At 41.0% G+C, this 24871-nt stretch overlaps 2 protein-coding genes across 3 annotated transcripts; both read right to left on the bottom strand.

The window, feature by feature from the left end:
• Nucleotides 1-394: 394 nt before the first annotated feature.
• npm3 (nucleophosmin/nucleoplasmin, 3) lies at nt 395-5323 on the bottom strand. The gene is made up of 6 exons (XM_034025527.3): nt 5129-5323; nt 4080-4180; nt 3827-3946; nt 3136-3229; nt 2050-2187; nt 395-529 (listed from the first exon to the last, which is right to left on the bottom strand). Exons 1-5 carry the CDS (start codon nt 5205-5207, stop codon nt 2078-2080), a joined length of 504 nt encoding a protein of 167 aa, XP_033881418.1. The 5' UTR covers nt 5208-5323; the 3' UTR covers nt 395-529; nt 2050-2077.
• A 2469-nt stretch (nt 5324-7792) lies between these two features.
• LOC117415414 (protein O-GlcNAcase-like) lies at nt 7793-23985 on the bottom strand. 2 transcript variants are annotated; one of them, XM_034025722.3, is made up of 16 exons: nt 23162-23985; nt 21849-21900; nt 21550-21647; nt 20857-20987; nt 20349-20520; nt 20136-20234; nt 19574-19858; nt 19332-19490; nt 18355-19007; nt 18000-18174; nt 14272-14357; nt 11804-11908; nt 11596-11684; nt 10942-11134; nt 10581-10740; nt 7793-10257 (listed from the first exon to the last, which is right to left on the bottom strand). In XM_034025722.3, exons 1-16 carry the CDS (start codon nt 23328-23330, stop codon nt 10121-10123), a joined length of 2763 nt encoding a protein of 920 aa, XP_033881613.3. In that variant the 5' UTR covers nt 23331-23985; the 3' UTR covers nt 7793-10120. The 2 variants fall into 2 exon arrangements, with proteins under 2 accessions (XP_033881613.3, XP_058881975.1); XM_059025992.1 differs by having other exon boundaries at nt 18391-19007; nt 23162-23984.
• Nucleotides 23986-24871: the final 886 nt, after the last annotated feature.

The following is a 24871-nucleotide window of genomic DNA, read 5'->3' as shown; positions in this document are numbered from 1 at the left end:
ATATATATATATATATATATATATATATATATATATATATGAAAAGGAGGTTGAGGTATTCAAATTGAAACAAGGGTGCACATATTGTACAGAAAACCTAGTGGCTTCAAAGTTACACTGTCTCAACCCATCATCACAAACCACACTGATACACTCAGAAGTGATGATTGCTGTTTCAGAGGTTTAAGAAGCCGTCTACAACTGAGAAAAGACTGAGGTTTGCTGGAACCATGCAAGCCTGCTTTTAGGCATTTCACAATTGAAAAAGCAAACAGGAGACAATCCTGATGCCTCTCAACGATCAGCGATCTCTTTCCCAGTTGGACAGCATTAATACACTCTGCTCAGCAGCACTTCAAATGTGAAAAGCATGGCACACGCAGACAAAAAAAAATCAAATAATAAAGTTTAAATTTAAAGACTGATCATGTCCTACATTTACAGGGAGATTCTTACACAACGCACTGTATGAAAAGAACATGTTGGCATGGAGCTTCCCCATTGGTCTGGAATCTGGTAACCATGACAGCTGAAAAACAAAAGGATACAAGAATTAGGTGTGCGGTCTTCCTGGAAAACACAAACAGAAGACAGCTCTCGCCTGGCACTGTCATTCCATGTGTTTAAATGTGTTTGAATGCACATTTCCTTTCATTAGGAACAGTAAGAAACTAGCTGTAGACTAATGGCTCACCAAAAATCCAGAACAGTGTCACCTACATTCTTAAGGTATAGTGTATTTAATCCAGCTTGGTTTTATTTGTGATCTAGTGTCTGGACACAATGCTGTGAAGAAATCAATACAGCTGAATCTGCAGTGATGAATGCATGCCTATCAAGCCTGGCAGCAGTCGACAGACTCATTTGTTCATAATCCTTATTTATATGTGAAGAACTCCTACAAAACAACATCAAGTACTCCAAAGCAGCAGCAGTCATTGTGGCGCAGGGACAGTCAGCTTCTCTAAATGAAGCGGAGTCATTGTGGCGCAGGGACAGTCAGCTTCTCTAAATGAAGCAGAGTCATTGTGGCGCAGGGACAGTCAGCGTCTCTAAATGAAGCAGAGTCACTGTGGCGCAGGGACAGCTTCTCTAAATGAAGCAGAGTCATTGTAGCGCAGGGACAGTCAGCTTCTCTAAATGAAGCAGAGTCATTGTGGCGCAGGGACAGTCAGATTCTCTAAATGAAGCGGAGTCACTGTAGCGCAGGGACAGTCAGCTTCTCTAAATGAAGCATAGTCACTGTAGCGCAGGGACAGTCAGCTTCTCTAAATGAAGCAGAGTCATTGTGGCGCAGGGACAGTCAGCGTCTCTAAATGAAGCAGAGTCACTGTGGCGCAGGGACAGCTTCTCTAAATGAAGCAGAGTCATTGTAGCGCAGGGACAGCTTCTCTAAATGAAGCGGAGTCACTGTGGCGCAGGGACAGTCAGCTTCTCTAAATGAAGCGGAGTCACTGTAGCGCAGGGACAGTCAGCTTCTCTAAATGAAGCAGAGTCACTGTGGCGCAGGGACAGTCAGCTCTAAATGAAGCAGAGTCACTGTAGCGCAGGGACAGTCAGCTTCTCTAAATGAAGCAGAGTCATTGTGGCGCAGGGACAGTCAGCTTCTCTAAATGCAGGAGCCGGCCGACCAAGATGAGGATGGGATTGTTTTGTTGCCAGCTGGTCTAAAATAAGGATCACAGAGACGACAGCACCTCCCCAAAGACAGGGCAATTTATGGTATATAGATTTGTATCCTCAGAACCAGCACCAGGGTACAATAGTACAACAAAACTCAAAGACGACACATAAGTTTTGCTTTTTAGTCAAATTTGACCGATCGTACATCGGGAACAGAAATGACAGGCGTACCCGTAAGAAAAGAACAGGGAACAGAACTGACAGACATACCCACAAGAAAAGAACAGGGAACAGAACTGACAGACGTACCCACAAGAAAAGAACAGGGAACAGAACTGACAGACATACCCACAAGAAAAGAACAGGGAACAGAACTGACAGACGTACCCACAAGAAAAGAACAGGGAACAGAACTGACAGACATACCCACAAGAAAAGTCTCCAGGTCCGTCAACTATTCTTTCCCCAGTTTCTTTTTCGCTGGCTTGATAGGAACGATCTCCTCTTCACAATCATCTTCATGCTCTTCATCCGAGAGGTCTGATTCAGCAGGATCACTGTAGGCTGATAATCAAATAAACAAATACCAATACAGATCCCTGCCATCATATTTGATGAGCACACACCCTCACAGGATCCCACTATACCTCTGCAGATAAGTCCAACACAATAAATATTATACAAAAAACAATATAGTGCATTAGATATAAATATATACACAGTGAGAAGTATCTGTCAATGTCTTCTGGTTATTAACAATGACAAAGTCAATTCTTAAGTAGATTCCTTAACTGCATCTTCCAGATCAGTTCAACTCGGCCTCATTCCCTCACATTGAAACACAGTCACAACCTGAAACACTCTGTACAGCCTTACCAATCAGATCACTGAAACACAGTCACAACCTGAAACACTCTGTACAGCCTTACCAATCAGATCACTGAAACACAGTCACAACCTGAAACACTCTGTACAGCCTTACCAATCAGATCACTGAAACACAGTCACAACCTGAAACACTCTGTACAGCCTTACCAATCAGATCACTGAAACACAGTCACAACCTGAAACACTCTGTACAGCCTTACCAATCAGATCACTGAAACACAGTCACAACCTGAAACACTCTGTACAGCCTTACCAATCAGATCACTGAAACACAGTCACAACCTGAAACACTCTGTACAGCCTTACCAATCAGATCACTGAAACACAGTCACAACCTGAAACACTCTGTACAGCCTTACCAATCAGATCACTGAAACACAGTCACAACCTGAAACACTCTGTACAGCCTTACCAATCAGATCACTGAAACACAGTCACAACCTGAAACACTCTGTACAGCCTTACCAATCAGATCACTGAAACACAGTCACAACCTGAAACACTCTGTACAGCCTTACCAATCAGATCACTGAAACACAGTCACAACCTGAAACACTCTGTACAGCCTTACCAATCAGATCACTGAAACACAGTCACAACCTGAAACACTCTGTACAGCCTTACCAATCAGATGCAGCCCGCTGATGCAGACTGGTCCGGAGCCAGACTTCAGCCGGAATGTGACAGGGGCCCTCAATTCAAAGTCACCCAAACTGACCTAGAAAAAATATTTTATATATAGGGGTGTGTGTTTGACAGCCTTAAGAAAAAAAAAAAAAAAAACACACACACACAATGTCCCTAACTTTCATTAGCTGTAATACCACGTTTAAGTTATACTCCATGTATTTTACTGCAGACCTTGTGGGAAAAATCTGAGTAAGGTACAGTTAACTTGCTAAACTTTCCTGACAAGTGTATGTAGAATATTTTGGAGCTGATTCCAAGATGGGCAGGGTATGTCCTGGTATTACTTCAATTTGAGTTCAGCCTCCTGAATTAAGAACATAACATAAGAACATCTTGCTCGTTTGGTTGTTAGTAGCTGATTGATCCCAGAATCTCATCAAGCAGCTTCGTGAAGGATCCCAGGGTGTCAGCTTCAACAACATTACTGGGGAGTTGGTTCTCCTCGACTCAAGTTAATTGCACGTGGGGTCAAGCCAGACGATGCATGTGTCGGGAGACTGGGCAATAAAAAGCAAGCACGCAAATATCCAAGTTTGAAATGAGGACATTCACAGCACATCAAACCCCCTGATCTGTGTGTGCCATTCTGCATGTGGACACTTCAAGGGGCGGGCACACTGCTCACCATAGGCATGCAGGAGAGATGCAGGTTGGCGACGGGTACAGACACTTTCTTCCCCTGATGGTTCAAAGCTGTCACTTCCACCACATTGTTTTCATCCTTCACCCCGTCACCCAGGCACACCTGCAGAACAGAGATGAGCAGAGAGGTGGCCAGCGGCATTACTAACAAACATGATTACAAATGAAAACCTAAATGGAACAACAATCTGCCATGCAACAATCTGCCGTACGCTCCCTGCAAAACACAAACATACTGTTCGGAGCTCCAGAAAGTGTTCTACGTTCTCCTCCTCTTCCCCCTCCTCCTCGTCCACCTGGAAAGTGTAAAACGGGACTTTGGAAGACAGCTCACAACCTGTTGAAATAAAAATGTCATTTATGAATCCAGGCCAGACCATGAGTTCCCGTAACACAGACAGCACACCTCTCAAACTGGGCGTGGCTGCAGTCTGGCAGGGAATTGGAATGGGTCAGTGCAATGTTCTAGGTATGTAGAACTCACCCCAGTACAAGCTGATGCACAAACACATTTTGACAAACTGGTTTACCAATAGTAACCAGAACAGTAACTTCTGAAAGAAGGGGGAGATGACTGCTGTCTATTTAGGTATACCAAGATATGAGGGAGTCTAAGTCTATTGCATTTTGCAGTATTACTGTTCCAGTGAAACAGCTTAGTATTGTTTTCAGCTATTTAAAGAGCAGACTAGTGGTATTATTTGCACTTACTATAAACTGTATTATATTAAGCTTGCATTTAACACTGTAATACCTGTAACTCGCCTTGGATAAAGGCGTCTGCCAAATTAATAAATAATAATAATAATAATTCTCTGTTCTGGGATGCCAAATTATTAAGGAAGTAAGCGTTCCGAGAAGATACAACGAATCCTTAACAAGGATTTCCCAATTCTGGTCCTAATGATTCTGGATCAATTTAAATCACATTACAAAACTGGGAAAACTAAAATAATTTGCGGGAAACGGAAATTAATATAAAACAATTGTTCGATTACATAGTGATTAATCAGACTAGATCCACGTGCACAACGTTTATTACATCCATTCTTATCGTCTTAAATAAGAATCTAGCTAAACTTCCAACTCGCACATGATCTAAATAAATAGTATTGAGAGAATACTGAAAGCAGGCTGGAGTTGTGACGCACCAATACATTTCTCTCGGCATCTGTACAGGAAAGTAAATCATTATGATCTCGTCTGGACTCTGCCACCACGTGTGCGCCTCTGCCCAGCAAAACACCTTTTACACCATCCATCAAACTACAAGCATAACACTCACCAAAGCAAAAGCTTTCCAATCGCGTAGGGCCGCTAACACCGCACTCACTATCAGCACATCCTTCTGCCAAACACGCCATTTTATACGCGTTGTTAATAAATTATTAGAACGAAACCGGTTTTTCAAAACGTTTTACAGTTCAGCTGAACGCTTCAACAGAACCCGGCGCAGACTATTGATGTCATCAAGGGAGTGTTGACAAAATACACTACTCGAATGACGCGCGATACGGTAAGGGACCTTCGCTAAATTCAGTTTAAAAATGAAAATGCAATTGTTAATCTGTTTATACTTGTAACTATAGGTCCAGGATTGCACGAGCACTAAATCAATACCAATGTTTTGAGATTATGACTGATTAGACATTACTGTATTTTTCTTTACATTACAGATACTGTTGGCAATGGAGCACCTTTTCAACTCACATGTCAGAGATACAGTACCAGTGCTCGTGTCCATGGCCTGCTGGTTGAAATTGCTTTTTTTTGTTTTGTTTTATTGTGTTTATTGTAATGAATTTGCTTGATTAGACTCAAAGATGAGTTTGATTTTTGTATTTAAAGATGTTGTGCCCCATATGATGTTAATCAGTGCTGTAGTCCTAAATCTGAAAGTACCGGAACGCCAACCAAATATAGATTTCTTAAACAAAAATGATACAAATTCGCGTTTTATTTGTCCATTGAGCTTGAGGTAACATTTAATAGGTAATGCATGCGTCTCCCATGTGACTTTTAGGCTACTCCCCTAGTCAGTGCTGCCAGATTGGGAGTTTTCCAACCAAATGTGTCTTGTTTTGAAAGCATCTTGCCGGTAAATACTGTCTTTGGTGGTTTAGTTATTTTTAGCGTGCATGTTCTTTTTCTATTCTTTTCTATTATCAGGTCATCACCACAACGTCCTGTATTGTATGTCATGTCCTCCCCTGTCTTTTTTCTGGAGCTCTGCATTCAATAAAAATGTGCATTCTAAGTATCATACGGGAGATACTGAAATTGAAGGAATCTATGAAAAATACCTAGGAGTTTATGTTGACTTTGAAATGTCTTCATCTAGACAACGTGGGGAAGCTATAAAAAGGCCAACAAAATGCTTGGATATATTGTGAGAAGTGTTGAATTTAAATAAAGGGAAGCAATGTTAAAACTTTACAATGCATTAGTAAGACCTCATCTAGAATATTGTGTTCAGTTCTGGTCACCTCGATACAAAAAGGATATTGCTGCTCTAGAAAGAGTGCAAAGCAGAGCGACTAGAATTATTTCGGGTTTAAAAGGCATGTCATATGCAGACAGGCTAAAAGAATTTAATCTATTCAGTCTTGAACAAAGAAGATTACGCAGTGATCTGATTCAAGCATTCAAAATTCTAAAGGGTATAGACAATGTCGACCCAGGGGACTTGACCAACCTGAAAAAAAGAAACAAGGACCAGGGGTCACAAATGGAGATTAGATAAAGGGGCATTCAGAACAGAAAATAGGAGGCACTTTTTTTACACAGAGAATTGTGAGGGTCTGGAACCAACTCCCCAGTAATGTTGTTGAAGCTGACACCCTGGGATCCTTCAAGAAGCTGCTTGATGAGATTCTGGGATCAATAAGCTACTAACAACCAAACAAGCAAGATGGGCTGAATGGCCTCCTCTCGATTGTAAACTTTCTTATGTTCTTATGACTCTGCAAACAATTAAAATACGTGCCGGTTATGGGAGACAGAGACTCCGATTCGTGTACCATCAGTAGTGACACGCAGGGAATCCGATTCCTAATGCCTATTCAATGGCATGGTACAGAAAGACTATTTCGATTGCTTCATCGGTGTGCATGCATCGGTATTATTCTTAAGTTAACTCTTAAGTCAAGGTTCTGCCTGCTGGCTCGACTACACCACTGATGTTAATGGTATTTTTTAATGTCCCAGTAGCGCATACAGACCTGAAGAAATAGTATTGATTAAAGACATTGTCGGACACAGTATTTATTAACTGATTTCATTTATAATACAAAATGATTTAAAAGCTGTACTTTGAACAATGAATGTTGAATATCTATTATGCATTATACAAAATTAATCAGATTTTATTTTAAACTCATAAACACTTATGAACGTAAAACAGGATTCATATCTGGTGACATCCATCCATCTCTCTCTCTCTCTGTATATTCCTTTTAATAAGTCTACCATTTAGCCCACAGATCTGTACAGTGTGACAGCCTGAATAGCACCAGCCTATTGTTTCATCAGCCCTAAACTCTCCCCCTGTTCTCCGTCCAAGAGAGACCCTCTCCCAATTAACTTACACACTGCAGGAGCTCCAGAGGAAGAATAAACCAGTTATGTTCCTGTACTTTTATCACCATTTAGAGTTTTCAAAGTACCGACAGGACTTTAAAAGACACATTTACCAAAATATACGTAAAACATGTTTGTTTGTTGGGTTCCTTTCCTTTTACATAACTCCATTATTTCACATTCTACAGCTCAAGAAAAAAATCCAGGACTGAAAGGGTTAACTAAAATGTAATTGCATTTTATATCCGTTAGGAGTGCACATTTTCACCACATTGCAGGATTGTTGTAAAGTGCAGTGAACCTTGCTTTCACTCTGCAGGGTTAAACAGAACATCTACACGCTCACAGCACAATCATCTTCTGTATAAATTACAGACACATTTGTTTATTGTTGTCATTTTAATGGTTTTATTTGTATCCAACCATCTCAGTTACACACACGTATTACATAACTTGTCTCTGTCCTAAAACAAACAGAACATCCCAAATAACATGTAATGAAATGTTGTAGGTATAAACACCATATTTCCTGTGCAGCGAGATCTGCTCACTGAAATGATATTCTGAATCAGTTTCTAAAAATCGAAAGAAACGGCATTTCCCATTTCTACAAAGAAAAAAAAAAAGCCACAGAGAATGTAAACAGATGAATCAACAATCATTGTGAATGCAGATTAGAGGGTGAAGTGACACTGCCTGCATAGACGCGGCTACTGAACATGGAGCTGGATTTACAGATCTTAAATGTTAGCAGCGTGAACCCTCCGAGCTCTTAAATGTGTATGCTTTACTTATCCAAAAAACAAAATGACATGAAGCTGGAAACTGCAACTCTGTAAAACAATTGATAACCACGGGTTAGGACTACAAGAGCAGTCTTCAGGAAATACAAGAGGACAGGTAGATGTGTTTCTAAATATAGTTTAGCTGTATGTACGCTCTGTCTTCTCTGTAGGTCTCCCGCACTCATGTGGGTGGGTATTTGGTATTGTAGATTCCAATCGGTTTTGGGGTTATTGCCCCAGGGGACGTTCTTGAACAAATGAACATTGCTTGTGACTTCCGTTTCCTGCATGTATCAGTTTATCACAATACTGAACTTTTCTTTCATACCATAAAACATGGATGGTTAGAGAAATTGTGTTAAACTAGATTGTCTTTGTTTTTCTTACATTTTTTAAATTCAAAACACTATTTCTGGTTGACCAAAACCATTTACAACTCCCTCACAGACATCTATGGGCAATGTCCTTCCATATTAAAATGCCTCTTGTACAGATTCTGCTTCACCAAGGATTGTTCTGAATAGATTTCACAGCAATTCATTCCACCAGGTTAATGAGTTATGAATGACAAGGCAACCGATATTACATAACACCTGTTCCTTACATAGTTTGAATTCTTCAGAAATGCAAATACCTCTATTTACAATTTTACAATAAGTTTCCAAGCACTTAAATAAAATAACAACAACAATAATAAATGAAAAACACAGTCAGTCAGACCCAGTTCTGAAGACAACTGTACTCTGTAATCTAAGTGCTTTCCTGGATCTATTAATCTTACCTGTTGAAAACAACAAGAAGATGAAGTAAAACAAGATACACTTAAATAGAAAACCTTAAACCCTAATAAGATGTGTAAGCAGAAAGCTACAAATCCCTTTAATAATTACATTTCTATAGAGTGGCTTTCATTACTAGTGCCTGAGCCCCTCCTGTCTGCTTTACTGGGGCTCTTGGCGACACTGCATGGCACTACTGATCAAGAAGAAAAAAAGGTAAACAAATAAAAAACATTTAAAAAGGACTGTCAAATTATATTTTACTGCCATCACAAAAAAGCATTATTATAAGCAGCATGCTGTCCATGTACATTCCATTATTAACACAAGCATATGCACATTTGTTGGCTTCCTTGAGGCTGACCATAAATCAAGTCAACCCCCACCACATTCTGGATCTTCATGAAGCAAGAGTCGGATTCCAAAATCAGACAAGTGTAGAATGAAACCTTGCTTACCTGGTGCTTAACAGAAACAGACTGGTCAAGTGGCTAAAGCTGGAGGCTGGAAGCCAGTGAATTCAAATCCAAACTTGAGACGAGTGGTCGCTGCCGAGCCTTTGAGGAAAAAATCCCTTCAACAGCAAAGGCTGATTATTCAACTCTGTCCAGCTTTCAAACTTGGCACAAGCAGAAAGAACATCTGGAAGAGTGAAGGCAGTTGTGACCCTGAACACCTGACCTCCCTGTGCTATTCCAGGAAGGACAACAGGACAAGACTACTGAAGAATGAATGGCTGAAAATCATCCCACGTCTATGAAGCTAACCTTCTGTATGTCTACCTTTTTCTGCTGCAGGAAGTACTAACTTTAAGAACTTGTCCATTCAGCCATCACCCCCCCACCTCCCACCCCCCCCACCTTTTGTCAAGGGGCTTCATGGCTCAAATTGTTTTCATGCTCTAACAGTATGACGCTAGTAATATCATCTTACTATCAAACCAGGCTACTTAGACAAGAAAGCCAAGGCAGCAGGAGCTAGTCTTAATTTACCATCTATTTTCTAGGATTGTTGGGCATGATTGAAAAAGGCTACCTTGGCATCTCCTGACTGCGGGGGTTACATTTTCTTTTTGTTAAGGCAGCACAAACGTCAGATGTATTTTTATACCACTTCATTCGCATTCAGAATAGTTCACAGACTCCTTCCCATGAGGATCACACCCTTTGGGAATCCTTCCATCTTTGCCACTTCAAAGCAGCCCAGCTTGCTGTAAAAGTCCAGCATTCTCTTATCATTCTGCCTCACTTCACAAAAGGCACCATGGGACCCTGAACAGAGGAAAAGAATTGAAAACAGCATGAAGTAAACTACCGAGTGTTCGGTGCAGCTACAGATTGGAAACCCTGTGCCTGGACTTGTAGCGACACACTTACAACTAGGCTAGCAATCCAAGATTAGTACTATACAGGGTCTGTGAAACACATAAAAACTGAAACCCTTCCCCTTCTGGTATACTGACTGAGAAAGAGGCAACAAGAGAGCCAGTGAATTCATATAGTCTTATCAGTCACTGTAGAATACCCCAAAGACAATGAAGTACTGACACAATGTGGGCCACAGAACATTAATATGGATTCAATGAGGCACCTACCGTTGGCTTTAATGGAGGAAAGGAGGCAACCCATCATGCTCTTGGCGACACTAGGGTCTGTAACCTTCCCATGAATGTCCACTTTAATCAGGGAGGGGAAATTACTAAGAAATGACTCGGGAAGGCCCTCCTCTTCCTCATGGAAACTCAACATCATTTTCTACAAAAAAAAGGGAAGATAATCAGGAAGCCATTGACGGGGGGCATGGTTTTGTGAATACATTTTATTTGTATTGGAGATGCATGGAGAAGGCATCTTTCTCAAAGTCTGAATTGAAACTATTTTAACGTGAAAAAATAATTCAAATGTTGTGTGTGAGGGAGAAACAAAAACAAGACCAGGTCCAGAATTGCTGCTGACCTCTGCCTCAGACAAGTCCTTCTCAGAGTCGGGCTTGTTGTACTTCTCCTGCATGCTGGGGATCCAGCTCATCTTGCACTTCTTCACAAACGGCTTGACGTCCACTGTGCCGAGAGCATACCCACAGATGCCCTCATTATCCTCTAGAACAAACCCATAGTCTGGGCTGAGCGTCAGAAATCCTCCCACTAACCTGTGATGGGAACCACAATCACAACTTTGAAAAGGTCTAAAGAGATCTTCGTTAACATTGACCAATCAATGTATCGATCTATCAGGGCAAACAGTAAAACTATCTATAAAATGAAAACTCAGAATTCTATAGAAATGATGTAAAGTTTTTCAAAAATAATAAAAGAAAAACAACATTATTACCGACTGTGGTTTTTTGGGACGATTCCGATTTCCGATATTCTATATCATACTATAAACCATCACTTGAAATTGTAATTTAACACTTTCACTGGAATCTATTGTTTCAATGCATCGCCGTACAGCAGCTTGGCTACAGCGTTTAGTGCATCATTAAGAAGGGCAGATATCATTATAATTATTAATAAGTGATAAACACAATGAAATAGCGACTACAGATTATGATATGTTAATAATTGGTGCTGACTCCAATTCGATTTCTATTCTCTCTCAATGGCTTACCTATCTCCAATTAAATCAGGCTGTTCAGGGAAAGGAACCCCCTCTATGTCTTCATTGTACATCTCTCTGCAGATCTTGTACACAGCAGGCTATAATCAAGTACAAAATAAGCAATGTTATGGGGCAGGCACATTAACAACCCAGGCAGAGGACTGTGTTTAAAGGCAAGTATGTGTACATGTTTTTATGAAAGGACTACAACACTGACCTCATCTTCTGGAAAATATGGTCTTATGGAATAGATTTTGGAGGTTGGCATTGCAGGGGGTGGCTGGTAAAAAAGATCATTTGCCCCATCAATTGGCAACAATCGCTGTGAAGATGAAATAAAAATTATTGAGTGAGTCACAAACTCAAAGAACCATCACCAACCTCTGCAGCAAAGTTGGATTTTACAATTCAATTGATTTGCTACAGAGCTACACACCGAATGCCCAAAAGACAGCTTTCATTGTCTACAACAAGAGCTGCCCAAACTAACCAGTTTCTACACATAGAAATAATGAGAACTGATTTGATTGTGTGCGTTTCAGCGTGTATCGTCAATAGCAAATTTGAACACTTGTATTTTACTTCCTTGAAGCTATACATACAAAAGCAGATAACAAGTCTAATATGAAAGTGACAGGAGAGGCTTGGTCTGAAAAGGGGCTAACTGGCTAAAGGAGATGTGTGTTCCCGAAAGCTGGGCATCGCAATTCGCACGCGCCAGCATTCCTGTGAAGAGAAGTGTCGGTGCAGGGAGGGGTGAAGAAAAACTCCATGGGCAAACTTCAGCAACACAAAACAACGCAAGCTCATTCTCACACATTCATTTTACAGGCTCATAATCTCAACACTATGGCTTTGACGTTGCAAGTAGACAAAGGTTTTTAGAACACTGGATACTACACAGTCGTCCTGTACTACAAGCACGCTATTAAGCCAGAATTCTTTTGGTGTGTCTTAATATTTAGGATCTTTAGGAGAGAAAGAGGTTGCATTTTTTTTTGTTGTTTAAATTTTGATCATGGAGCTTTTTTTTTTTTTTTTTTTTAAATGTATTATTTATTAAATATTTGTGTAAGTAGGCGAAGTTGCAGGCGAGCACGCATTTGCATCAGGTTGAACGCTAGCGCGTGAAGGGAGAGGGTGTACCGAGCGCTGTGCTACCTGCAAAGAAATGAGATGTCATGTGAAAAACACCGAAACACGCTGCGCTTTTGCTGGCGCATGGGAAATGTAGCATCTCCTTTGGGCAGTCACTGAAAGAAATAAACCTTCACATTAGTTTTGCTGATAAAAACAGGCCCAAACTAGGGGTGGGAATTTCGAATAATAAGATATTCGAATATATCAAGAATAAAAGTTTCGAATACCCGAATACTCAACCTCTAATTACTCATAACAGTGACAGGTCCTTAGAACGTATTAGCAGCAACCACACATAGGGACGCATAGATAAATACATCTACAGTAACAGCGAAGAAACATTGAAGTCACCTAATGTATGATTTAAACTAGAAGAAATAAGAATACACAGCAGAGGGGTTTTAACTATAATACGCAGAACTTTATAAAAAGGGCCTTCAACTGCATATTTAACACACTTTGACTCGTATAAAACACACAACACGACTGCTTACTAACAAAGCACAACAATATCTATGCTAGAATATGGAACATAAAAACGAGATGTACTGTCCCCGTACTTGCCGATTCCATAACAGAATGATCATTTTAAAAAGTCTGATTCCGGAATCAAGCCGATATCAGCAGGAGGCCGGTAACAGCAGAACTCAAACAAAGGCTTAACACAGCCCGGAGAGCTTGCAGTCAAAATCCAAATTAAAGTTTACTTTTAACATACAAAAAACTAAAAAAACACCTTTTTTTTCAGCCCAAGATGCATCACATCGCCTCCACTGTGCAAGTAAAAGATGCAATGCTTGTTTGTTTTTTGCTATATTCTGTGTTTTCTTCTAAAGTAGCAGACGGGTGATTGCATTTTAGATTCGTTGACTTAAGCTGCAGAGATTACACTGCATGATGGTCTTGTTTTTCAAAATACTTTAAGATGCCAGTTTCACTGCTCATGTACTCACTTAGCCAACAGCAGAGCTAGGTACTGAAGTGCATCTGCCTCCTGTCACTTATAAGTGAGGGGAGAATTGTAGTGGCTGATCATTTTTAACTTCCTCCTCTCAAATACTGTGCCAAGTTTTCTCGGGTGTAGTTAGCGCATTTTTCTATTGGTTTTTGAAATGAATGAGTATTCAAAACTTGATCAAAGTATTCAAGTAGTAATTTTATTAAGAATACTCGATCACTCGAATATTCGGACTCGCCCCTAGCCCAAACGCAAGTGGTTTAAAAATAAATAAATAAATATTATAAATTATTTAACCCTTTCCCCCTAATTGACCTTTTAGCAAAGTTGGAATCGTTGGAGTTTCGAACCAATACTGAATTTGAAAGCATCTCCTGAATTACAAAGAAAGGTCTGTGTGCCACTCACCATACATCAGCTTTAAGGGAAACAAGCCTATTTGCTATATAGGTGAAGAGGGAAAAGGTTAAAACATATAGTTCTGTTTGTAAACAAGCACACCTATAACAGACCAACCCTTTCATATCTACACCAATGTAGAGGTGTTTTTGTTGCAACAATCAGTTGTGAATTGGATATATTGATACCTGGAACTCTCCCGCTAGACCGCCTCTAAAGGCCCAAGGCTCTTGGTCTCCACTTAAGAACTGTGCTGACGACTGACTACGACACCCTGTTGAGATCAGATCCAAGCGGAGAACATTACATGAGGGGGGCTTTCTGAAGGAACAAGGGGTACGGCAGTGGTGGGGGGGGGGAGGGCTCTCTATATTCAAGCACTCCAACATAAAAGAATACAAAAAGAGACAAGGAAATATAACACACTAATCTAACTTTGTGAAAGCAGAAACTCCTGGGGTTGTAACAACTAAACAAAGGTACCTTTTTAAAATGCAAACAGATTGTGACTGGGCCTGCAATGGACAGCGCTACATTCATTCATCGCAGACTGGATTGTACAGACACATGTTAAACACACTGGTACTGCCATTGTTACAGCCCCAGGCAGAAACATGCTTTTTTTGAAGTCACATTTTATTTATTTATTGTTGTCTTGTCAGATGACTTAAGTTTTAACAACCCACATACCTCTACTGTACCTTAAAAAGGTACAAGTCATTTCCAATACATAGCTTCAATTTAGCTTTGTTTTAAATGGAGCCGGGTCTCTTATTAAACTCATGTGACAGGACATGTGCAGCGAGCGCAGAGAGGACAGCGTGTGCTTCAGTGAGATCTTTCTTTCACCAGCACTTGAGCAGCAGATCCTCCATTTAGCTTGTAAGGCACAGTCCCAAGATGCACACGTTTCAGGAATTCAAAAACAGATTTTCATTTCTTCATTTAATACTCAATATTTGCAGTATATACTTTAAAATGTAAAGTTTTGCACTGCTGTTTTTATTTTTTTATTTTGTTAAATCTAGTAATTAAATTAGAAAAGCCATTACTTTCAAGAAGTAAAAGCTAAAGCCATATTCATGAATTCCTTTTATCAATTGCATCAGGGGGTGTAGCCAAACTAGCTCACTAAGCCTACCAATAGAATAAAAGTTAGAGAAGCTGGATCAATGGAAAAACAAGTTAATAATCCTTATCACTTTAGATTTCGCTGCGCAAATGTGACTTCATTCACAACGCATACACTTATTAAGCTCCCTGAAATATCTTGTACGAGTGTACCGGGCGGTGTTGTGATACACTGTCATTATGTCATTACGGATTCTGTCCTATCGGTGAGATGAGACGAGGGTAAAAGCTCTAACCACGAATGCAGATGAGCCTGGCTGTTCTGCACTGTGGTTAAGATGCCCGCTTGCAGTGTGCGGGTCGCTGGTTCCCACCCAGCCTTCACCCCTTTTACATTTGTTGTTTTAGAGCTTTTAACCTCATCTCACCTCACTGACAGGGGGCAGAATCTGTGATGCAGTGCATCACACAACACTGTCCATTACACTTACAAATTAATTTCTAAAAACGCTATTATTAAATTAAAAAAATTAAACAGATAACAGCAGCAGCACGCTGCATACATCAGCCACTGTCGATCCAATGGCAGTAGAAACTTGTGCAGAGCATCCTTCCATCTGGACATAATGACGGGAGAAGACAATAGAAGAGGTCATTAGTAATGGTTCATATTACAAAGCCAGACCAGACTGCTGACTGCACTGTTTTAAGGTTATCATTGCACAGGAGAGCCTAACCCCTTTTAAATGGCAGAGGTGAACAACTATGCAGAACCTGAAGATGCAGTGTGTAGGCTGACAACAAAACAACCTTGGTTATCACAGTTAGTTAACTGTTGTGGTGCATGCCACCTGTCTGCAAATAAAACAGGTCCACACATTCTCTTTAATGATTGGGTGGAATTTCCTCAAAACGTCAGCAGGAATCAACATATGGTTAAGCAACTTGGAAGTCACCCTACGGCATTAACCAATCCCATGACCAACAGCTTCCTTATGAAAAGATTCCTCAAGTGAGGTCAAAAAGGCGCACAAATGGCTGAGCGCTGCCCGGGTAGGGAGGGCTTAGGTCGGCAGGGGAATCCACGGCTCACGCGCATCAGTGACCCCTGTGGTCGATAGGGCGCCTGTGCTTCTGCAGTGGAGCTGCCACATCTGTGTTGTCCTCCAGCACTATAGGTCTAGTGGCATCGCTGTGGATCCGCAGTGCGAAAAATGACGGCTTGGCAGGAGCACGTTTCGGAGGACGTGTGCTCCAGCCGCCGTTTCCCGAGTCGGCGGAGGGGTCGCAAGCGGTGAGCCGAGGATACAGATAATAATTTGGCATACTAAATTGGGGAGAAAACGGGGGGAGTTCCCAGGGGGTGGCGCACAATTGGCTGAGCGCGGCCCGGGGGGGGGGGGCTTAGGTCGGCCAGGGTGTCCTTGGCTCACAGCGCACCAGCGACCCCTGTAGCTGCCCAGAGCTGCGTTGTCCTCCGACGCTGTAGCTCTGGGTTGGTTGCATGGCGGGCTTGCAGAGTGAAAAGAAGTGGTCGGCTGATGGCACAAGTTTTGGAGGACAGCGTGTGTTCGTCTTCGCCGCTCTTGAGTCAGCGCGGGGGTGGTAGCGGTGAGCTGAGCCTAAAATACAATTCACCGGGGTATGCCGACTCATATTTAATGACAAAGTCATGCTGCCTCTCAGACCTGGGTATGGGTAACAAGGCAGGTTTGTATTCATGCAGGGAATGAACAGTAAAGCGCATCATGTCCTGGGATATCTCCTGTATGTTTGTGCTTTCCGTTTTCATTTTCTTATCAAGGATCTGCCAGTTGCCCACCTCAAGCCCCCATTCCTCTTTTAAATATATACAGTTCAGTTTTTAGCAGTGCTCCCACCAGTTGTTTGTTGCTGCCTGCTGTGCAAGTAAAAGAATGTGGACAGCTTTCCTTACAGCTGGAGAGACACCTGCAAATGAAATGAGCTTACTGGTGTAACCCAGGCCATGCTGGTGCCGTTATCATCAAACAGTGAAAATACTTTTATAATACCCACTGACTTACTAGAAACACAGCAGTGACCAGTCAGTTGATTAAATTTCTCATGTGCTCAACCACTGCTGTAATTATACCACCAATGGTTTCTCTTTGTATGAGAAAACAGAGTGATTAAGATCAATAAAAGCCCACCCTCAATATATACTATATTGTTTGCACCAGAATAGCCTTACAGAGCCTTCTATTTGAAGCTTGCATGCGCGCTGGACTACAACGGATCGACTTTCCTTTATGACCAGGGCCCTTAAAGAGGTGGCAGCAGATGCTACTGTATAAAATCAGCAATGATGTCACAAGACACACAGCAAGCAGCAGGACCACTAGGGTGTCACTCACTGGAGTCCAAACGATATAGAGATGTGTTTATATGTAGAATAGCATGGCTGAGCTGGGGAACTAATAAAGAATAGGGTAAGCTAACACTGCAGTCTGCATCCAGTCAGGCGCAAAACAAAGACACACATCGAGACATACAGTCCAAACAAGAGCATTCTGTATTTATGTGTTTCTGAACGTATTAGCCCAAGAAATGCTAAAATCGGGTCTATTGCGTGTATAGATGTGTGTAGACGCCCAGTCAACACACCAGTGGAAGTTAATCTGCCGTGTGTACATGAAAATGCAGCGTTATATATGACTGGTTAAATGTCACTTAGAAGAACATGTAATAAGTCTGTGTGTTCTAGTGAAGCTAAAATGAAAGTTGAATCCCCAAAACTGGGCTTTTTTTTTTGTATTTTTTGGGCTAATCAATTAAAAGAAAGGCCAACTTTTACCAGTGGGGTGCTATCCTTCATTGTACCTACCTAACCACTGAACAAAGGACTTCACCATTGAGATGATACTCTTAATATCCCAAATGTAGGGATACAAATCATAGAGAATGGTCCTGTTGGCAGAGTTGGAGAGGCGTGTGAACATCTGGATCACTGAGCAGCACATCTCCTCAAACTTCTCTGCTCGTGCACGCCATTCATTGACCTGCAAAGGAACAGGGTTGTAAATTAAAACTTTGTAAGATTATTTTATTATGACTTATTATAAAAACATATTTTCATTTGGTTTCTATTTTTACAATATTAATAATAATAATAATAATAATAATAATAATAATAATAATAATATCATGCGTATCATTTTTGTTAATATATATGTGTTTACTTTCTGAGGCTCCTTCCCTTTGGAATTGACACTGACCACACTGCTGTTGGCTCTCAGCCAGTTGAATTCTTTGAGCATCTGCACAGCTTTGGGCCCGTGTTCATAGGGCAGGTAGAAGAGTTCTGCCAGCAGGGTCAGATCCTCGAGGGTCAGCGCCTCTGCGCTGTACAGAGGCTTCTCATTGGGGCCTGGCACAAACGGCTCTTTGTTCAGCTGCTCGTCTGTTTGCATTGGTGCAATGTCACTCCCCGAGTCCTCCTGAATAGACATCTCGGGGGACTTGGACTCTGCACTGCTCTCCTTGTCTGTGTCCATGGGCTTCAGCTCCTCTGTCATCTTGGCCTTGACAATCTCAGTCAGGATCTGGTTGACATTCTTGGTATCTGGCTCATCCTGTTTCTCTAGCACCATCTCCATGGGTTCTTCGTCAGACTGAAGAAGCAGCTGCTCCTTCTTCTCTTCCTCCTCCTCCTCCTCCTCCTCCTCCTCCACCTTGCTCAGGGGGAGGGGCTCTTCACTCAGAGCTGTTGATTGGCTCATGATTGGCTGGTGGTAAATGGTGCTAACCGTTGTTGAGGACCCCAGGTTTGGCGTTACCAGAGATGCCACATCAATAGCAGTGCTCTTTGCTCCACTATGAGGGACCTGCCGACCTGATTATCAAAACAAATGCAAGCAACATTTAACTGACATGGAATACAAAAATAAACTACACAAGTGGTTACTGTGCTAATTATTTTTTAATTGTATATTGTAGCTCTTGAAAGATGTGGTATGAAATAGTATGTACTGATGTCTTGCAGCTCCTTAGTAAAAAAATTAGATGTGTCATTTTCAATACTTACAATGTTTTTTACATTGAGCAAACACGTGACAAACTGGATTATATTTAAATAAATAAAATGAATGGATTTAGTATTATTTTGAATATGAAATTAAAAAGCAAACAGATTCCACCAGTCTGCCACTTGACTTACTGTTGTACAGATGAGGCACTCCAAACTCCCCCAGCCACTCTTGCAGGGCAAGCTTCAGCGCCAGCTGTGGACTGTACAGCATATCCGTTTCGATTTCTTCATCGCTGCCTTCATTCTCCAGCTTAATCTGAATAGATACTGTACTGTCCTCACTGTCACCTGAAAGATGAGCAGATGGCAGGGATTTATTCTAAGATATTCAGAGCCAATGAAATAGCAAAGTCTTCAAACAAACGACTTACTCATGACAACGTCTTTTCGGACACCGTTCATGTTGGATTTGTACCAGGTTGCCAGTGTATGGATGGCCACAAAGTTGGTCTCAAATTCACAGTTGGGGTTGGTTAGCACACCCTTCAGCCTGGGGATGAGCTCTGTTGACCGGCCCTTAAAGGGACCAAGGAACAACCTCTTTTGGTCATAGTCATTGGCATGGATGTTGTCCCATATAACTGGAGCTCGCTTTAAAATTCTGGATACCTCTTCAATGGACTCCACTGTGATATCTTTAGATACAACCTTGGGACCTGAGAACAGAAAGTAGTTCACCAGTTACATAAATGCACAGCTCTTTCACTACTGCAATCCACAAATAACTAAACATATACAAAAATCACTTAAGACTTAACTCTTTGAGCACCAAGTAACTTTAGAGAACTCTAGGGTAACTAATTTAATAGTGTGTCTTAAACTAAATAAATATTGGAATGGCATTAGTACTGACACTTGTGATGCTACAGTGCCCACACACTTGATTACTGTACAAGGCACTATTTAACATGTCATTCTTAAAGATAATCCCACCTGTCCATAGCACATCGATTCCAGGTAACAACTTCTCACCAACTGTGAGCAAATACGGTGACTGGGAAACATTTGGATAGCAGAAAGTTCCACAGTATTCTGCAGAAAAAAATTTATAAACGGTTTATACAGACTCTAGTTGTTGCAATTATATAATGCTATAAAGAAAGAAAGAAAGAAAGAAAGAAAAATAAATAAATAATTATTGGTTACCTGTTGGGCAGAACAAGAAAGTTTCAGGTTCACCCAAGTACTGGAAGATCTCATTAGTCAGGGAGACCTGGGCATGTGCAAATGAGCTGAACACTTCCTTGTCTGCTGGGCATATATTGTGCTCAATATCATCAAACAGTAAGGCAAAAGACTTGCAGCCAAACTGGGAAATCTGGTTAGAGAAGGATAAAAAATACTTAATCTTAAAACAGCAATTTATCAATAGGAATTACCAAAGAAATTCTACCCACAGTATATATATATCTATATATCTAATGACCAGCAAAAGCAAACATGGTATACTTTATTTTGGTGTATGACATTCATTCTAGGTCTTCATTACAAATTATTCTTATCCTGAATACTTTAAAAGCAACAATATACAGAGAATAATGCATGTGGTAGTGTGTGATATGAGAATGTATTGGGATGCTACATAAACCCAGAGGAGTTAATCCATGCAACAGAAAAAAAATGACACACATACTAAAAGCAGAGAATTACTAACCTGATCTAACTTCCTTTTCAAAGTCACAACTTCTTTCTGGTTGGAAAATGTGATATCGAGCCCTGGCGAGATGGCATAGATGAACTCAATTCCATATTCTTTTGCCGCAGAGATAAGAGTGATGAGTTGCTCTTAAATATAAACAAACACAAGTACAGGGATTTAAACACTGCATTACTGCGGTCTGCCAGTACAACGAAGAAGCAGGACATGGTCACCTATACCACAGCATGTCCCATGCACACATTACCACAGGAGCACTATGTGGATGCCATTTCACTGGAGTTTGCAACACATTTCAGATTGCACAGTAACCTTCCAGTATAAATACAACACCCATAAATGCACAGAGCATGTATATATGGTAGAGCTGCACAAACAGATTATTCAATTATTTGGACTGCGCTCCCTATAGGTCAGGGTCATTGGTGCCAAATGGGCTAATTAACCATACCAAGTGAAACAAGTGAAGAAACAGCTGCTTGGGTTTGTGTGGACTGCTGCTCTCCACAGAGTCAAAGAAAAACAGCAATCACCACAAATCCAAGCAGCTGTTTCTTCATGTGGTAAGTTAAACCAATCAACACCAATGACACCCACCTGATTGTCAGCACCTGTCTATTCAATCCCAATCATCCATTCATACAGCACCAACATACAGAACTGAATTGTTCTGGTTATCAATGCACTTACCTGCTTCTTCAACAGAGTACATTTCTCTCCAAAACATTCTGTGTTTGTAGTCATCCTTTGGAGCATAAAGATACGTATTTAACCCCCACTTCTGTAGCCTGTGTAAAAACAAATAACTAAATATAGAATTTGGAAACCAAAGCAAATTTGAAACTTCTGCAAGAAATGTAAAATGGTTTGTCCTTGCAAGAGGTGTACCAGTTCAATACTTTATAACACCATTAGAATGCACGATTGTGACAAGGATATATCTGTAAGCCTTTTCTTTTAGAAACGAAGACAAAAAGGAATGCCATTACCTCCTGAAAAGCTCTTTCCTTTGCTCCATAGTCCACGGTCGACCATAGAATCCTATGCAAAAAATAAGATTATGGTCAACATGCAATTCCTCAGAATAGCCACATTCCCACATTGAACACACTGGTACAGGTAACGCAGCCCCTTCAGTTTCTGTGGCTTTGGCATAAAGTACTGCCGGCCCAGGCACCGATTAATCCACAGGTAGACCATTCTAATGAACAGGGGAAATTGCATAAACTGCATTACTTCATTTTTTTGTGATTTCTATATACGCTCAATAATCTTTTGGTGGAATACATCCACTGACTGGAGAATACAATGGCCAGACAATCCTAGTAAAATGTGAAAATCCCACACTGTAGTTTGCAATGCACGCAAATGTACAATCAAAATGTGCAAGAGTATAACTACATACCTGAGCTGCTTTTCTTATGCTCCCTTCACAGCTTAACTACTTGCACAGTTTTTCTTTCTCTAATCAAACAGACTGAGACAGGTACGATTGCATAACCCTTACAGCAGGAAAACGCACATCTGCTTTAAAGTATTATACAAATGGATCTATAAACACACAGTATTGATCTATATGCACTGTGGGTTAAAGTCCATGGATACTGAAGCACCTCTCAACAAACGAGCTGCTTCAAGATTGTACTGGCGAAGTCAAACATGTAAACCTGGTGTTACAAGAGAAGAGAATACAAAGGCACTTCCTTTAACACTAGATTACAATGACAGCGAGTGTACATTTATTCAGGGAAAAAACACCTGCAACAAAATGCCTGAACAGGATGCTAGCTGAAGACGTTGAGCCAGTGAACACAAGCACTTTTGAGAGGAAACTCAACAATGCATTTCTCTTAGAAACCCTATGAATGTATGGAATTACTTCACATATATGAAACCTGGATAAACCAACTGAAACTAGTCATCTTGTTTCGAGGTAGTTTATCCAGGACATAACACAACCTACCACACGTGTATAAGTAACACACGCACATTGCATATTACACATTGACTAACAGATCGAACACAAATAAAGACACAAAATAAGCCAGTCCACTTGTAACTAGTACATTCACACGTTTTGCAATGAGATATACTTAGCTAACCATACATACCACCCCAATGTTGCTAGCATCAATACACACTACACATGCACACGTGTTACTGAACCGTTGTGTTGATTTTAAAAGGTTATCAAACCGTGTGATAAATGCACCCCGATCTACACAGCTGTCGTGTCAACACTGTACGTATCCTGTGTTAGGGTTTACAGTAAACTGTCACACGCACACGCATTCCTGCTTACCCTCCACCACACCGCTGACAAATTTCCTGCGGCCTGTGGTCTCAGCTTGGGGCGCTGCTGCCACCGAGTCTGGCAGGATTGCAGTCCCGTCCACCGGTACCGGGCCTGGGCTGTGGCTGGGCTCCCCTTCCGCCGTCTTCTCATCGACATGCTTCTGCTTTTGAACCATTTTGGTATACACACTAATCGATGTATGCAAATATAAATTATTTAATAGGTAACCCTAAATCAGTCCAAAACGAATCTTTACCGCTTAACACGCATAAGTCATATTGACACGAAATGTAATGTAAGGTGTATATTACTGAGGGAATTAGCTCGGTTAAACTAGTGAGATATATAACACAGCTTATATTTTGCGGTCTTTCTTCGCTTTCCAATGAAATAGTTAATTCGTTTTTTTCTCTAAATGTTCAGTTGTATAACGCTTGAATTTATTAATATAATTATATAATGCAGATGTTTTAAAAATAAATAAATAAATAAAATAATCTCCAAATGCGAAGTCGAATCTTCTCAGTGTCTTACTCTACTGTCCGGTTTGCTTTTCGGTTGCTATTTCAGGTGTTGAAATGGCGTTTTTTCGATCTTTTCGGTTATATTTCTATGTTTTCTTCTCTTTCCCTGTGCACCCTCTTCGCTCGCACGGCTTCTTCCTGTTTACACCGACTGCGCAGACGCAACAAGCCAGATCAGACTGGTTACAACCGGCCAACCCCAAGAAAATGAACGCAACTGTACCATTTAATTTCGCCCAAAACGCCTTATTTTAAAACCGCAGCGTCGAAAAAAGTAGTTTCTTCACTGAAAGGCGGATACAAAAATAACAAAAATCATTTTCCTCACGTTTCTTGCAAATTTCAACTACTTCGGTCTTTGTTTTGTTTTTTGTTGACAGGGAAACTGCGCACGCGCACTTCCACGCCGGCAGCCCGGCGAGGATTTCTTAAAGGTATAGCACATAATGGCTTTTTAAATTACTGCACACATACGAGTGCAGAGAAAGCAACATCCTGTATATAGACAATACGCTCATGGCTGCCCCTAAATATACAGGGATTGGACAACTATCACCCAGCAAGGTCTCCTTGATCTCACTGTAGATATAACGTGTTGTAATCCTAACTTGTTGCATCTTAGTTCATATTGTATTATTTGCATTTACCTTAGACTGCACTGTATTTAAATATTAAGCTTGCAATGTAACCCTGTACTGTCCTGTAACACCTGTCAGCCACCTTGGATAAAGGCGCCTGCCAAATAAATAAATAAATAAATAAGACACTCTGGAAGCTGATTGTAAACAATCATCAATTAATATCATATCTTAAACTGAGGGAACACAAAGCCACTTCATGGCTTGGAACTTGTTCAGGAGACTAGGTTCCACTGCATGGCACGCCAGGGGAGACTTGGGGTTTGATAGAGCAAAGTTGCCTCAAAACTAGGTCTCCCGGTCTCCTGGAACCAGATTTCAAGCCACTGTTCCTGAAAAAGTGGCTTTGTGTTCCCTCAGCTATACCTCTTGAATACCAGCACAGAGACCGTGCGATACCCCTTGAATACCAGCACAGAGACCGTGCGATACCCCTTGAATACCAGCAGACAGTGCGATACCCCTTGAATACCAGCACAGAGACAGTGCGATACCCCTTGAATACCAGCACAGAGACAGTGCGATACCCCTTGAATACCAGCACAGAGACAGTG

This window comes from Acipenser ruthenus, chromosome 7 (assembly GCF_902713425.1).
Source record: "Acipenser ruthenus chromosome 7, fAciRut3.2 maternal haplotype, whole genome shotgun sequence".
In the NCBI taxonomy this organism is placed as follows: domain Eukaryota; kingdom Metazoa; phylum Chordata; class Actinopteri; order Acipenseriformes; family Acipenseridae; genus Acipenser; species Acipenser ruthenus.
The sequence above is the reverse complement of the archived record's forward strand: the minus strand, read 5'-3'. Positions and strand labels throughout refer to the sequence as shown.

What these genes read in the sequence shown, in the direction of transcription:
- LOC117415414 (XM_034025722.3), bottom strand. Translation starts at nt 23,330, where the DNA reads ATGGTTCAAAAGCAGAAGCATGTCGATGAGAAGACGGCGGAAGGGGAG. An exon ending in GTCCTTTGTTCAGTGGTTAG is followed by an intron (nt 14,358 to 17,999) that starts GTAGGTACAATG and finishes TGATCTCAACAG; the next exon opens with GGTGTCGTAGTCAGTCGTCA. An exon ending in CATATTTTCCAGAAGATGAG is followed by an intron (nt 11,685 to 11,803) that starts GTCAGTGTTGTA and finishes ACTTGATTATAG; the next exon opens with CCTGCTGTGTACAAGATCTG.
- npm3 (XM_034025527.3), bottom strand. Translation starts at nt 5,207, where the DNA reads ATGGCGTGTTTGGCAGAAGGATGTGCTGATAGTGAGTGCGGTGTTAGC. An exon ending in ATTGGAAAGCTTTTGCTTTG is followed by an intron (nt 4,181 to 5,128) that starts GTGAGTGTTATG and finishes TTATTTCAACAG; the next exon opens with GTTGTGAGCTGTCTTCCAAA. An exon ending in ATCTCTCCTGCATGCCTATG is followed by an intron (nt 3,230 to 3,826) that starts GTGAGCAGTGTG and finishes TATTTTTTCTAG; the next exon opens with GTCAGTTTGGGTGACTTTGA.